This window comes from Myxine glutinosa, chromosome 6, assembly GCF_964187855.1.
Source record: "Myxine glutinosa chromosome 6, kmMyxGlut1.1, whole genome shotgun sequence".
NCBI classification, from domain to species: Eukaryota; Metazoa; Chordata; class Myxini; order Myxiniformes; family Myxinidae; genus Myxine; species Myxine glutinosa.
In genome coordinates, this window is record NC_136266.1 from 128,652,601 (window position 1) to 128,669,277 (window position 16,677).

The window sequence follows — 16,677 nt, forward strand, 5'->3', positions numbered from 1 at the left end:
GGTTGGTCAAATGTGATGATTGCTGGCATGTTGTGTTTTGATGCAAGTTTGCTCAGGTAATCAAGAGTTGACAAGATGCAGGTTTTGTCACCTGGGTTCATATCAATCATTGGGAGAAACTGTATTGAGGCTTTCCCTGGGTGATCACACTCCTCATGCAGAAAGTGCATCATGCCTTGCCAATTTGGTGCACTCTTTTCGAAGCAAAATGACATCTCCCATATATGTCAATTGGGCGATCACTTTTTATCGTAAATTTTTATCGTAAAGTAAATTTTTATTTTCCCATGGTCCATTTCTGTCCAAGTTTTGATATGTTCCTAAGTAAGTCTTAAAATATAAGGAAATGCAATAAAACTAAAATTTGCAATTTTTTTGGGGTACGGCTGTTCTGGTTGTATATTGACCCGTCTATTGTGGCCACTCTGTACATGAAGCACATGATTTTCTTAGCACACAAGCTATAAAAAGCAATGGAAACTAGAACGACCCTCAGAGCCATGTTGCCGCCAGGCTGAACAGTTAATGTTTTGCATTCCACTGATAATCCGGAATCTGCATCTGAAGCTGAACCAAAATCGAATCAGCTTGTTCATGTCACCTAACCAACTCATCCATCTTGTTTTGTCATACCTCGTCCACAACCTTTTGAGAAATCACGCTCTACTGTACTGTGTATAGTTTTTGGCCCTATCTGATCTCAATGGTGAAGAAATACTTAAGAAATTATAGTATCCGGATCTTCACCAAAATATATTAAAATCATCCTTGTCACACACCCGACCTGCCCACCAAGTTCTGTCCGAAGCAGTGCATAGCTTTTTGAGTCTTATACACTGTAATGAGCTCTGAGCAGCTCAGGCTGGACTTAGCATTGCAAAGAATACCAGGCTTCATCCTGCCTTGGAGACCAGTTTGATGATGTAGTTCACTCAAGACATGTGATACTTGTGTGAGGCCTTGGGGCTCTAGGTGGTGTAGCTCTAGCTCCAGGGCAGGAAGGGAATAAGTAAGCCACTTTTTGCAAAGGGACATCATGAGAGCATGAGATTTTTTTTGCGTTGATGAGCATGTTCCAGTTAGCGGATGCAGAGCTGGATTGTTTTTTTCGGATCTGCAGAGATGGATTCTCACATGTGGGGTGTACTAATTTGCAGCACGTATTTGCAGGTCGTCCACAATATTGTCTTCAGTTTCTTCAAAATGGGAAAGGTTTTCGGAACCTGGATTCTCTGTTTTTATCCCATTACAGAAATCTCCAGATTTTCTGAGGGCGTCTGCGCTGGCTGAGCACGTGAGCCCAGTAGTGGTGATTGCAGACGAGGAAGAGCCGGAAGTTGAACCGGAACCAGAACCACAGGTGATTATCACAAGGAATTGAGACTAGTGGTAATTGGTTGTTGTGTTCAGCAAGTGTCAAAGTAACATTTCCTACAAACTCTCTCTTTCTCTCTCCTTCTTCCTTTTTACCTGAACTCATGATAAGCCTTTGCTGATTCCGGAGCCCAGCATCACAGAAGGACCTGATGAAAAGTACGTATAGAGGCAAGGGAGCGTACTGAATCGTGCAATGAGAAAAATGTCAATTCGGAGGTTTAATCGAGATGTATTGTAAATGTTCACAGACTACGTTTGCATGCTTCACTTGACTTTCATCCCAGGTTTATAATTTATATATTGTATAAGGAAATTTAGCCATAGGAAGAGGCCACTTGGCTGATTGTGTGTGCATCATATCCACATCTAGTGTTCCCTCCTACCGCAAGTCGTACCTTGTATTCATCTAATGGCACATTGAGGGGATTGGAAAATAATCACTTGCTCTCTTTTAAGGTTAGAGGTTACCATACGATTTTACCTTCCACAACCTAAATGCAGATGTAATGGCAGCCTTTACCTCATCACTTGAAAGACATGGTACCCTTAGAGTCCTCACCCCTGTTGGCAATGCATAAAAATGGCAGTTTTTAGTTGTTGGCAACTCGTGTAATCTTGGGTACCGTACATTTCATATGGGAGCTGATGTATGTATGAATATCGATATCAAATGTTTTCTTTACATTCTCTTCTCATTTATTACAGTACTTGCAAAATCGAAGGTTTTTCAAGTATATTGGTCGGTTGCGTTTGTTACTTGCAAAATCGAAGATTTTTCAAGTATATTGGTCGGTTGTGTTTGTGGTTCTGTCTGTTTGTCTGTCTGTTTGTCTGTCTGTTTGTTTGTTTGTCACCGGCCGACAGGTCACAATTTTCAACCGATCTTCACGAAACTTCACCAAATGGTGGAGTTGGTCAAAAGCAAGAAGCCTATTGTTTTTGGGGTCAATAGGTCAAAAGGTCAACATAGGCCAAAGGTCACCAACTTTGCTAAATTTCTAAAATCCTCAATTTTCATCCGATTGACTTGAAATTTGAAGAGGACTTGCACATCTGGTCACTGAATTCAACCACCAAGTATTTTTGAGGTCAACATAGGCCAAATTTCTAAAATCCTCAATTTTCAACCAATTGACATGAAATTTGAAGAGGACTTGCATATCTGGCCACTGAATTCAACCACCAAGTATTCTAGAGGTCAATATAGGCCAAAAGGTCAACATAGGCCAAATTTCTAAAATCCTCAATTTTCATCCAATTGACTTGAAATTCGAAGAGGACTTCCATATCTGGCCACTGAATTCAACCACCAAGTATTCTAGAGGTCAACCTAGGCCAAAAGGTCAACATGGGCCACATTTCTAAAATCCTCAATTTTCATCTGATTGACTTGAAATTTGAAGAGGAGTTGCATATCTGGTCACTGAATTCAACCATAAATTATATTTTAGGTGAACATAGGCCAAAAGGTCAACATAGGCCAAAAGGTCAACATAGGCCAAATTTCTAAAATCCTAAATTTTCATCGAATTGACTTGAAAATTGAACAGCATTTGCACATTGAGTCACTAAATAGGGAAACAAACTATTTTTGAGGTCAAAAGGTCAAAGGTCAACTCAAGGTCAACCTTCCAAAATCATCATTTTTCAACTGAAAAATCGTCATTTTTCTTCCTGTTGACCCGAGCTTTGATTAAGATTGTCAATTTTAAACTTGATGAAATGGACAATTTGCTGTATCAATGGAATTTTTTTTCTTGGGGGTGGGAGCGGATTTTGCAAGTATCGTGCTCCGCATGATGTCTTCTTGTTTGTTTGTTACTTGCCGGAAAAGATTCCGGCAAGTATGTTGATCTGTTCGTTTGTCTGTCTGTTTGCCGCACTACGTCTACACCGTTGCACGTAGAATCGTCGATCTTTGCACACGTATTTGTCTTGCCCTGGAATAGACTGTGCCAAATTGATGACGTCATAGGTCATGTGGTTTGGCCGCCATCTTGGAAAAACCGAAAAACGTTGCACCTCTATATCTCCGAAAGTGCTGAAAAGAAAAAATTGAGACATGGCTCATTGTAAAGAACTCTCCATGGGGAATAAAATATGTCGATGATGATGTCATCGGTCACGTGGTTTGGCCGCCATCTTGGAAAAACCGAAAAACTTTGCACCTCTACATCTCCGAAAGTGCTGTATAGAAAAAATTGAGACATGGCTCATTGTAAAGAACTCTCCATGGGGAATAAAATATGGTAATGATGATGTCATCGGTCACGTGGTTTGGCCGCCATATTTGTCCAAAATGGCCGATAAAAAAGTACATTCCGGCAAGTCCTCGGTCTCTGACCGATTTTTCATTTGTCTGTCTGTCTGTTTGTTTGTTTGTCACTGGCCTACAGGTCACAATTTTCAACTGATCTTCACGAAACTTCACCAAATGGTAGAGTTGGTCAAAAGCAAGAAGCCTATTGTTTTTGGGTCAAAAGGTCAACATAGGCCAAAGGTCACCAACTTTGCTAAATTTCTAAAATCCTCAATTTTCATCCGATTGACCTGAAATTTGAAGAGGACTTGTATATCTGGTCACTGAATTCAACCACCAATTATTTTTGAGGTCAACATTGGCCAAAAGGTGAACATAGGCCAAATTGCTAAAATCCTCAATTTTCATCCGAATGACTTGAAATTTGAAGAGGACTTGCATATCTGGTCACTGAATTCAACCACCAAGTATATTTGAGGTCAACATAGGCCAAAAGGTCAACATGGGCCACATTTCTAAAATCCTCAATTTTCATCCAATTGACTTGAAATTTGAAGAGGGCCTGCATTGTCTGGTCACTGAATTCAACCACCAAGTATTTTTGAGGTCAACATAGGCTGAATATCTAAAGTCCTCAATTTTCATCCGATTGACTGGAAATTTGAACAGCATTTGCACATTGAATCACTAAATAGGAAAACTAACTATTTTTGAGGTTAAAAGGTCAAAGGTCAACTCAAGGTCAACCTTCCAAAATCATCATTTTTCATCTGAAAAATCGTCACTTTTCTTCCTATTGACCCGAGCTTTGATCAAGATTGTCAATTTTAATCTTCATGAAATGGACAATTTGCTGTATCAATGGAATTTTTTTTGGGGGGGGGTGAGGTGGGTGGGGGGGGCGGATTTTGCAAGTATCATGCTCCGCATGACGTCGTCTTGTTTATTTATTTATTTATTTGAAATAATGAGGCTCATGGAAAAGCAGAGTGACTGATTGTATGAACTCACACAGGAGCAATGGGGTAACGGTTTGACATAATAATCAATGTCAATTAATAAACAGGAAAAGAGACAGATAGAGAAAGTGAAAACACAGAAATCTGCAAGTATGTGGTTTCGGCTAAGAGGATGAATGGCAGAAGAAAAACATTGTGTATAGGGATTGGAGATAGTACGAGACGGTGGTGCACCACCTACTTAAAGCTCTGGAGGAAATAATGGGATAGATCAGTTTCAGGTGGGCAGTTCCACAGATTCAAGAAGTGAGGAACAATAGAGTTGAGAAGTCCAGTCAGCCTGGCTTTTGGAAGTTTAACCAGGAATGGGGAGAATGCAGGCTTGTTGGAGTTGTTGGGGAGTGTTGGATGGTTGTGAGGGGAGTGAAACCAGGGGAGCTAAACCAGAGGAGAGGTGGGAAAAACAGAGAGGCTACTGACCTGCCTGCAATGTGAAGGAAACGAACCTTGTGCTTTGGCCTCACAGTGGGATATTCCAATAATATTGAGAACTTTAGATGCCACAGAATCCATGAAAGATAATACCACGGAATCTATGGAGATATGGGTAAAGGCTTGGTAGGCCAAGAGTAGTTCTGATAATAAAAAGGTAATGATAGAGGATGCCCAGTCTTTGGCTGGCTTTTTAGGCAAGCTTTGTTGTTTGGTCAATCCAGGAGAGGGCATGACTGATGGTGAGGCCGAAACATTCGAGAGACTGAAACTTCCATCTGCTGACCATGGGAATAATAGCACTGACTAGGCCTTCATCTGCAACTTGATGGAGTACTCCTTTCCCCTTTGTGGAGGTGCTCCTTCCTCGCATCTTTTTCATCTTTTGGTGTTATGGAGTCTAAGGCCCTCTAAATCGAAATCTCCTGTGATTAAGCTGATTCTCTTCTCTGACCCTATTGCTTCAGCATAGTAAATAGGTCTTTCTGTCTTCTGCTTCATTTCTGGTCTTCGCTCTGTCTTCTTGGTCACCTGATGGTTCTCAGGAACGCATGCATTCTGCCACTAACCCATATTTCATATTTAGTGAAACTCCGAAACTCCAGGCTCGCTCATCTCCACTCATTTGTTCTTCTTTTCTCCTGTCTGTGGAACCAACTTTATCATTCTGTAGTCACCCTCTAACCATATTCAACATGATCTTCTCTAGTTCCATTAACCCTCCCCCCCCACACCCCCCCACAGCCCAGCCCTTACTTTCCATGTTATTGTTTCTTGCCTCTCCCTGCACCCTCCATTCTGTTTATTTCTTCCGTTCCTGTTTCATCCCCAGTCTTCTCATTCATCCCCAGTCTTCCCATCATGTTTTATTTGAGCCCCTTTCCTGTACTTGAGCTGTGTCGGACTTGTTCACCGACTGCGTCTTTCTCCCCTTTCCTCCCCTACCCTTTAATCTCTCTCTCTCCCTCTCTCTCTCTCTCTCTCTCTCTCTCTCTCTCTCTCTCTGTGTCTCTGTCTCTGTCTCTGTCTCTTTCTCTCTTTCTCTCTTCCTCTCTTCCTCTCTTCCTCTCTTTCTCTCTTTCTCTCTTCCTCTCTTCCTCTCTTTCTCTCTTTCTCTCTTTCTCTCTTTCTCTCTTTCTCTCTTTCTCTCTTTCTCTCTTTCTCTCTTTCTCTCTTTCTCTCATATTCTCATTCTCATTCTCATTCTCACTCTCTCATTCTTCTCCTCACCCATTCTTTCTTCAATTGTCCATATGTTATACCCCTCAACCTTGCTGTTGAGGTGTTTCCCCACGTTCCACTCTGTTCTAGCTGTTTTGTTCTATTACAAGGGGATATCAAGGAATATCGATGCAGAAGAAAGCCATTCAGCCCTTGTGCTACTGTTTGGTCCTGTTTTATTTTATTTTGTTCTGTTTTGTTTTGTATTGTAGCTTTTCTATTGGCTTTGACTGTGTGTACAAAGATATTATATATATTTTATATTGTTTATATATATATAATATATATATATATATGTATAATTTTTATAATATATAATACATATATTATTTATTTAAACACCAATTTATTTATAAACCAATATTTGGTTAGATTTTTTGCAGTATGCCATCCAGATGAGGGCAAATAAGCCCGAAATCTAGATTGGCGGTTCTGCTTGATGTTTAGCCAATGGGGACCAAAGAATAAATCTCTGTCTTTGACAGAGTGGCCGGGCGTGGGACGGAGGTGGCGCTTTGGTCTAGGATCTCGGTCCACAGGAGATCGGGACAGCGCTCGTCACGCTGTCATGTCGTTGATTATATATATATATATATTATTTATATATATTATAATTATATATATTATAATTATATATATTAGAATTCATTATAATACCACGTAATTAGCCTGGTGTTGGCTTAGCGGTTAGGGTGCCGGCTTGGGATCCTAGGATCCTGGGTTCGAATCCCGGTCGATCGCTCAATTAACGCCAGGGGGGTTGACTCAGCCTGTCATCCTTCCGAGGTCGGCAAATTGAGTACCAGCTTGCTGGGATGAATGATCACGGTGTGTACCCCGATTTAGAATAGGTGCACTGTATCCCTGCGCATCGTAAGAGCGTGACCAAGGGTTGGCGTCAGGAAGGGCATCCGGCCATAAAAACATTGCCTCAAACAGGGAACCATGATTGTCATGGGGCCCGCAAGGCTAACCCCCGCTCTAGCGGGGAAATGGCCTTAAAACGATCATTCATTTCATTTCATTCATAAAATTCATATTCATTCATCATTCATTCATCATGAAATTCATTCATCATTCATAAAACGATTCATTCATTCATATATATTATAATTATATATATTATAATTATATATACTAGGGCATGCCCGTACTATATCTATATCTAAAATTATATCCCCCCCCTCTATTTACATGAAATGGTTTGGTCCAAAGTGAACGGCTTGCGAGTACGGTGACAATCCCCCCCCTCTATTTACATGAAATGGTTTGGTCCAAAGCGAACGGCTTGCGGAGTTTGGTAAAGAAATCGCCATAGCGTGCACAAACGCGCAGGAAAGCGAAAGAATCGCAAATTAGTTTTAATTAGTTTTAAAACATAGTTTAACGCCAACATAGCGGCAACATAGTTTGCCAACGTGAAATAAATGAATACGCTCTCAAATGTGCCGTCCGAGGCAGAGTCTGTTCGCCACGTTCGGCACACGTGATAACTCGCTGCTCTCTGATTGGTTGAATCGTTTTTTGGACATAGCTCGGTAACTACTTGTCCGATTAATATGAAACCTTGAAAAGGCACATCCTCGGGTCCCCAGCAATATACCTGGCAAGTTTCAAGTATATCGGACCCGTGGTTGTCGAGAAACAGCGGTCACAGACAAACACACAGACATACACACATACACACACACACACACACACACACACACACACACACACAGAGATTACTGGAATTATAGATAGATTACAGGTTGGTTTGACGACAGGACTTTCCATCAATGAGATACTGGTTTATTTATTTTTTACATTTTATTTCATTCTAAGATAAACACAGCTTCATGTTTCCACTCTCATTTTCACTTCACCAGCATCTGTTGATGTCACTCATGGATGAAAAACAGGTTGCTGCAGGGGAATTTCACCCTTTTTGAAATTGTTCCATTCTGGTTGTCTATAGTTTTGGGGACCTTCTAGTTATTAAATGTGCAAAACAAAAAGGGCAGAAAATTTTGAATATGCCCCCTTGCCCTTTCCACTTTCTTTCATGTATGTTTCACACATGCCCTTTCCTTCACCTTGCCTTACTCCAAATATTTTTTTTCCAAATCAGGAATACCACACCCCCCCCCCCCCCCCATCCCCAAGAGACAGTTTCCTCTTGATTTCATACCCCTCTGTGGCTTACGGAAGGATAAAGAAGAAAGATCTTCCTCAATGATTTTACTCTTGGTGTCCCTGATTTAATGAAATGCATTTCATGCGTTTCAACCATATTTTTAAGTGTTTTAGGTACGGAGTGGGTCAGAATGAATCTTTACCTGTATCTTGAATTTCAATAAAAATGTATATTGCATAATGTTCTTCCTACATCTGTGTTTCTCATTATATTTTGCTCCATTCCTACATACCAGAGATCTGCTGATAGAGACCTTACGTCAGGAGATCAGGGCATTGCGTGCTGAACTGCAGTCTCTCAAGAGCGAAGTGGGTGACTTTTGAGGGATTACAGTTAGCAATGTTGGTGTGATTTGCAGTAATTTGGCAAAATGTATCATTTAGGTTATTAATGGTGGAAAGCAATCATTTTAAGTAATGCCTTTAAGTTTAATATTTCACTTTGAAGTACTGGAGATGTAGTTACACTGGCTAGTTAAGTGCGTGGTGTTTCGTATAATTTGCATGCTGAATGAACTGTTGGATTTTATTTATTTATTTATTTATACCTCCAGATGGAATAACTCATTTTTAACCATTTTATTTGCTGCTTCCCTATGAATTGAATGAGCTTATGGGATGCTATTTTTTCTTAGAAGACTCCACCAGAGACCATAAATCTCCTGTCATTATTCTGTTCTGTGGACTTCTGGGAATTTTATGACATTGCGAAAGAAAACATTCATCATTATTTATTTTTAGCGATGTGTATATATGCATCAGGAAGATTATAATTGGTTTTGGGTGGTTTATTGCCACAATTAACCTGCTTGTGGTCACTTGAGAGTTGCAATTCAACGGGGTTTTCGCATACCTCACATGATTGAGTTGGACAGGCGACCGTGATGACCTATGACATGTAGGAGCTGTTTCGGTCGTGGTTTCTTTGAAGTTGGTGATGACGTGATGTGGGAGGGGTAAGTGTTAAATACTGTGTGGGAATGCCCATTTGCTTTTACGAGCAGGAGGAGGGTGTGGTGGGCAGGACAGAGTTGGGGTTTGGAGGGAGAAGAGCAATGATGTGTTGGTAGGTGGAGGTCGAGGCTTTGGGGAGTGTAGTGTTAAGGACTTTTGGTGGGGGGTGGGATTTGAGGAGTTGAGGTGGGAAGTGGTTTTGTTAGCTTGAAGTGGGGAGGGGATTGACTCCTTATTCGGGTTGGGGTGAGGGGATGAAACCGAATATGGGACAAAGTTGGGAGTGGGGGTTTGAGGCTTTGGGCTGGGGGTTGGGGAGTTGTGGGAGGGGTTTTGAAGACTTGGAGTGGGGAGGGGAGTCATGCATTAGCCTTAGGCTTGGGACATGGGGGAGGGTGAGGACTTGGAGCTGGGGGCTGGAGTTTGAGGACTTGGGGTTTGGCACTGTTCCGATCCTCAAGATGCTTCGTGGAACTAACAAAGGGGCAAAGGTTAAAATTTGGCCACGGTCACTGCCAACCCTCACAATGCCCCTACATTTATGTCATGGGTGGTAAAACCCAATACATAAATCCCAGACTCGGTGGTGTAATGGTTCGAGACGTTTCGGAGGTTGGCGGTTTGAACCCCAGTCGACTCATACCAAACAATAAAAATGGTACGTGCTGCTTCCTTGGTTGATGTTCAGCATTTAAATGGATAAGAACACAGACAATCCCCATGGTATTATTTCTTCATGAATTCATTTATTCATGAAGGTTATATGTATATGTCCACAAATGATAGTTAAAATTTTAATTACCATGCATTTTTTTTCTTCCTAATTTTAAATAATAATGGAAAAACTCTTCTTCTGGAACTCATGATGGATCTTGTACATATACACCATTAATTAAGCTTGCATTAATATGAACAAACATTATTCACTTTTTTCTGAGTTAAAAGGACATTAAGAGAAAATGTACAAATCAACACAGTATATGTATATATATATACAGTCACGTGAAAACTTTACATGGGGTGTACTTACTTTTTGACTTTTCAACATATTTCAACATACAGTAATACCCCGGCCTACGTCATTAATTGGTTCCATAAGCCGTGACGTAACTCGGTTTTTGACGTAAACCGGGCGTAATGTCTTAAAAATGCCTTAAAATGAAGACAAACACCGTAATTCGTAAAACTAGAGTAAATAACTGGAGGAGGCTGCGGCTTCGCCCTGAATCTTTGCCGCTCCCCGTCGGGAGTCCCTCCGTTGTTTTCTATCGGTCGGGTCTTCTCCTCAAACGGGGTGACCGGCACGGACGTGTCGACCGTGAGCTGGCTTGTGTGTCGAGTGGCTCCGCGGCCTGCTTCACCATGGCGTGCTTTACCCAACGTGTCCGAGCAGTTTCACCGGTGGTCATGTCATGTCGTGTCGTCTGTGACGAACGAACGAGCTCAGGGTTCCGTGAACCCGGCCGCCCCGGGGATCGACGCTCGCCTCCGAGTCGTAGGCGTGCCCCGTCTTTCCTCGAGCAGCCGAAGTTGCTTGCTTCTTTATTTTTGGACGATGCGATATACGCAGAAATGACGACGTACAGGCAGGCATTTGCAAATCCATGCACATGTGCACATGCACACGTCGATCGGTTCTTTACAAGGATATGCATCAAGGGTATCTACTTGGTATATCTACTACAAAAGTGCAGCCGCACAGCTCAGGGTTCCTGCACACTCCCCTCAACAAAGGATATGGGTCCATGGTGGGGAGGAAAGACAAAGCAGAGGTTAGTGGGGGAAAGAGCGCAAGGGTACACGTCAAAACAAGGTAATGCAACATGAGGGGCGCGGGAGAGCGAGCGGAGAAAGCTTGTCCCGAGCCGTTCGTCACCCCCCATGTCAACCTACACTACCCTTGCCCCTCCCCGTATTTACACTTTACAAATTCCGTCTTTACCGTCTTGTCTCTTCTATCCCCCTTTATGCCAAATTCGTTTCCAATCCCTCCCAAGAACGAAGAGATGGAATAAACACAATTTCTCACCCACGTCATGACGAGTCTTTCATTCCAAATCATCTGCAAAACCTGGTGTGGAGTCCTGTCACCTTGGTGAGTGGATGTGGATGGTGCGAAGAGATTTCATCTTAACTATCCTTCTAATTGACATTAACTTTTTTAACTACCCGGGGTCTTGCCCTGCCAATCAATTGGCCTCTTTACACTATGTGGTTCTAAAAACCAATTCCCATTGACCCACCCTGTGGTGCCCTACCAAATTTGGGGTCTCACTCCCCCCTTTTTTCTATCTGTGCCTTCGCACAATTTTGGGGCTGGGTCGTGTGGCTCTACCAGCAGGTCCTACTTACCTGTGCACCTCCGCCACTGAAGTCGCCACCCGAGCTTGTCTAGCTCCTTCAACTACCCTAACTCGAGGAAGGTCCCCCTGGCAATCTCACCCATCTGATGCCCTCTCTGGCATTGGGCTACCCGGGGCCTCTCTTAGGATCCTCGGGCCCCACTGAACTCTACACTGAGCGCTACCTGGCTCCCAGAGCCGACCTGCAGCCTCACCTGGCCGAAAGACTACCAGTGGCGGAGTGCCCATTTAACCATACTCACTAATTAAGCCCACACGCCCAGCCATTCCACTCACTCATGCACCCCTCAAAGCAACAACTTGCTACTCCCTGCACCACAGATGTCAATTTCCAAACAATTTACCTACAACCTCTACCTAACTTTAAACTACCCTCCCCGGGTATTCGTGAAGGGGTCCATCCTCCCCCATCCACTCCTTCACACCATGCACTCCACACCACTCAATCCACACTACTCACTCCACACACCATTTATTCCCACACACCAAGTATTCTCTCCATTTATCCATTTGCACCCCATGCAAGTCAATCACCCAACACCATTAAACTTTTTTTTTTTTTTTTTTGTATACAAGATCGAGGCTCGTGAAAGAGCTAACATTAATCACACAGAAAGACAAACCGACACATAAAACATATAACATGGGGAGCGGTAGACAAGATGGGGCGAGAGGGGGAGGAACACAAACACAACATCTGAGAGCAGGGACATCGAGAGATCTGTGGGAGGGAGAGGGCTTTGGGGGGGGGCATGAGAAGGGGGGGGGGGGGGTGGGAGAGGTATAAAACATATGGACACTGCCGGGACTTCCAGGAAAGAAGTTGGAATTTCAAACAAGGTGGATCTGGGGTGAATTAGTGGGGGTAGAAAAGATCAAGGTTTTGGATGGGGAAAGATAAGAGATGGTGGTGAACAGCTGTTTTAAAGACCTGGAAGGAGGAGTGGAATTGAAGGGAGTGTGGGAGTTTGTTCCAGAGGCGGGAGAAAAGAGGAATGAAAGAGTGAAGGTGAGCAGAGAGCCGAGATTTCGGCAGTTTAACCATCAGAGGGTTGCTGGCAGATCTTGTGCGACCTGTAGGAATATTTGGGGGACAAAGCACAGAGAGAGCTGGGGGAGCAAGGCCGGAGAGGAGTCGGTAGAAGACAGAAAGACCACCTACCTGTCTGCGGTGAGTGAGTGAAAGGCCCTCGGAGATAGCTTCATCACGGGAGATTCCAATGATTCTGAAAGCTTTGGTTTCAACAGCGTAAAGACGAGCTAGGTGTGAGGCAGAAGCACCGGCCCAGAGGGGAGAACAGTATTCCAATGAGCTGCGGATGAAAGCCTTGTATGTGGTGAGGAGCTCAGGTGTGCCGAGGAAGGACTTCGCACGACGGAGGATGCCCAGTCGGCGACTGGCTTTGGAGGCCAGCTTGGAAATGTGGTTTTCCCAAGAAAGATCATGGCAGATAGTGAGACCCAAAAGCTTGAGCGACAGAACTTCTTGGAGAGGATTGTTGAGAAAGTCGATGGGAGGGTTGTCCAGTCGATCTTTTCGGAGAGACATAGTAAGAGTGTGAGATTTATCAGGATTGAAAGACATGTTCCACTTGTTTGACCAGTCTGTGATTTTGTCCAGGTCTTCAGAGAGTGAGGGGGCTGCAGACTGCCGATCTGAGGGAAGAGGAATGGAGCGGCAGAGAGTGGAGTCATCAGCAAAGAGATAGAGAGGATTTTCCAGAGAGTCGGAGAGATCATTGATAAAGACCAGAAGAAGCACAGGGCCCAGAACACTGCCTTGGGGAACTCCAGCCTGAACAGGAAGGGGAACAGCCTGAACATGTCCTCAATACACCACTCATACACTTTCTCCGGTCATCCCAGACCATTGCCTCATTTCACCAAGTTCAACGATAACCAGATTCTCACACACACAACCATTCTCGACCAATGCCTCATTTCACCAAGCCCAAGAGGCACCCACAATTACACACACACAGCATCATCTAATGAACTACTTCCCTCTAATACTTGTGCTTTCCCTGTCTTCGCTTATACTAAGCACTTCCCTTGTCATTAACATCCTTCTAATCTGACTACGTCCCCTCTACCTGTATCAATGTCTCTACGTAAATCTCGATCTCCTATTGTCCTCCTTCTAAATCCCTCACAATGTTCTAGCCCGCCCTCGGCTAGTTCACACTGCCAAACCCCATAAATATACTGCTCCTTTGCCCCAACGTGAGGGATGGTAGAGCTACCATCCCTCTACATCGGACACTATCTCCCACTATCACCCCCCAGTCCTCTTGCACTATGAGCCCCCGTCATTGGAGGTACTGGGTCCTGCCTATATATACAGACTTGGCATTTAATATGGAATTTTTTTTTGTGGGGGTGAACTTACTTTTCAAGATGACTTAAACCAAAAGTTCATTGGAATTATGTTGAAATTATTCTAGATTTTGTTAATGTGACCTTTAAAAGATACAAAAACCACATTTGACATTTCGAAGCAAATAAATTGATCCTTGAAAGTGATGTAAACTGATATCGAACTCGATTCACGGACAGTACTGTGTTAAACTTCTGTGCGTTTTCCAGAAGTATCTCTTTATTTTGCACATTAGACAAAAAAATTTTTAAACAAAAACAAAAGTTAAATTACGACTGGGATTACGGACAGTAAAATTACAGTTCAGTACTTCGTGTAACCCCCACGAGCATTCAGGAGAGCACGTACACGTTGAGGCATGCTGTTCACGAGATTTGCCAAGGTTTGGACAGGAATCGCTTGCCATGCAATTACAATAGCCTGCTGCAATTCACGCACAGAGGCAGGCTGCTGGTCCAAGTTGTCGATTTGACGCGTTAATTCTGCCCACAAGTTCTCTATCGGATTCATATCCGGGGACATGGCAGGCCACTCCATATGCTCTACACCACGGTCAGCAAGAAAGTGTTGGATCATGCGAGCATGATGAGGCCGTGCATTGTCATCTTGGAAGACAAAGTTTCCTCGAAAGGCTGCACGAACAAATGGAAGCAATGTTTCTTCCAGAATGACCCTGTGCTTGAACTGGTTCAGGTTTCCATTCAGAACAACCAGGTCAGTTTTTCCCCCTGCATGAAAAGCAGCCCAAACAGTCACCCCACCACCTCCAGCTTGGACTCTTGGCACGATACAATCTTCGTTGTAGGCTTCATGCACTTGTCTGCGCACTCGGACACGGCCATATTGACGATAGACCAGAAATCTAGACTTGTCACTGAAGATCACGTGATTCCAGTGTCCTGGCTGCCATTGACGGTGCTCTCTGGCCCACTGCAATCGGCGCTGGCAGTGTTTTCTGGTCAGACGTGGCTTTCTCAGCGGATGCCTGGCACGATAGCCTGCTTGAACCAGTCGTTGGTTGACTAGCCTTCTGGATACAGGCACATTTGTCAGTTGCTGCCACTCAGCCCTAAGCCGATTAGCTGACTTGGTACGGCCATTGCGGACTAACCGGAGCAGCTGGCGATCATCCCTCCTTGTGGTTCTGCGGGGACGTCCTGACCTCGGTATTGGAGTAGGGACACCCCTCTGAGCATTTCGTTTCAGGATCTTTGACACCTGACCTTGAGTGATGCCATACTGCCGAGCAATAGCACGCTGTGTCATGCCGGAATTTCGTAAAGCCACCACTAAATGACAAACAGCATTGTCGAGTTGACGGACCATCTCCAGGGGAAGCGGCAATAACTTTTGTAGACGTGCAGCAGTTGTTTTCCACTAATACAGAACGCAACAACCCTTATATACCCGATTGTGAAGCCAATCGTCAAATGTACCTGTCCGTACATTTTGTCACGCCACCTGTGATATAATCCTGTTATTGACTTCTTGCTGCAACAGACAATCATTGACATGGTTCTTTTAACAAAGAAATCACCGAAGCGTAAAAGAAACTAACCAGATTGATATACTGAGTTCAGAAAGTAAACCAAAGTCAAGAAAAAAAAAAATTCCACATTAAATGCCAAGTCTGTATATATACAAACGTATACTGTACATCCGAGCCGGCATCGTCGTGTTTTGCCGTTGCCACGTTATGTTGGTTGTTTTACACAGTAAAGGAATAATCACAAAAATACCAGCGAAAGGCAAAGCAAGCACGCGACCGCAGCACAGGACAAAATGCATATGGCGTCGCCCTTGTTTTGAATGAGAACCAGCAGCTACGCGTACGTATACTGTACGTACATTTTAAAATATTTTTAATGTGCTTTTTATTGTATTTTAAATTGTTTCGATCATTAAAACATCAACGTTAAAACAACGATCAACGATCGTTAAAACATCCAATTGTTTAAATTGTTTAATTTTTTTCATGTCCGTAGGAGTGACGTAAAGTCGCAAATAATGACGTTCGCTGAACTGAAATTTACTCTAGAAGAGTGGCGTAAAGTCGGATTTGACGTAGGTCGAAATGGCGTAAAACGGGGTATGACTGCAGCTATTTGATGTTCATTTCAACAATATTGATAGATAAAGGTGATATAATATAACAAATATCATGAAACATTTACATTTTGTAGTCCATTGTATAATTTAAATAAACATAAATGCAAATTTCGCATGTGGAAAAAGTAAGTACACCTTTGGCTCTAATAGGTGGTATTCCCCCTTTGGCAGAAACAACCTCAAGTAGGCGTTTCTTATAACTGTCTACCAGTCTCTGACATTGACTGGGAGAAATGTTTGCCCACTCCTCCATGCAGAATTCTTTCAGCTGTGCAATGTTTGAAGGGTTTCTTGCATGCACAGCTCGTTTCAAATCCCCCCACAACATCTCGATGGGATTTAGATCCGGGCTTTGACTTGGCCATTCCAGAACCCTCCATTTCTTTCTTT

General features: G+C 43.3%; 1 protein-coding gene across 3 annotated transcripts in view; it reads left to right on the top strand.

Annotated features, from left to right (window-relative positions):
• Positions 1-16,677, top strand: part of LOC137430284 (huntingtin-interacting protein 1-related protein) — a 122,217-nt gene that overhangs the window by 34,564 nt on the left and 70,976 nt on the right. For all 3 annotated transcript variants that reach the window (XM_068121054.2, XM_068121055.2, XM_078780530.1), the window contains exons 11-13: positions 1,253-1,360; positions 1,487-1,533; positions 8,721-8,793. In XM_068121054.2, coding sequence (XP_067977155.1) covers positions 1,253-1,360; positions 1,487-1,533; positions 8,721-8,793 — 228 coding nt within the window. The remainder of the gene's footprint in view (positions 1-1,252; positions 1,361-1,486; positions 1,534-8,720; positions 8,794-16,677) is intronic.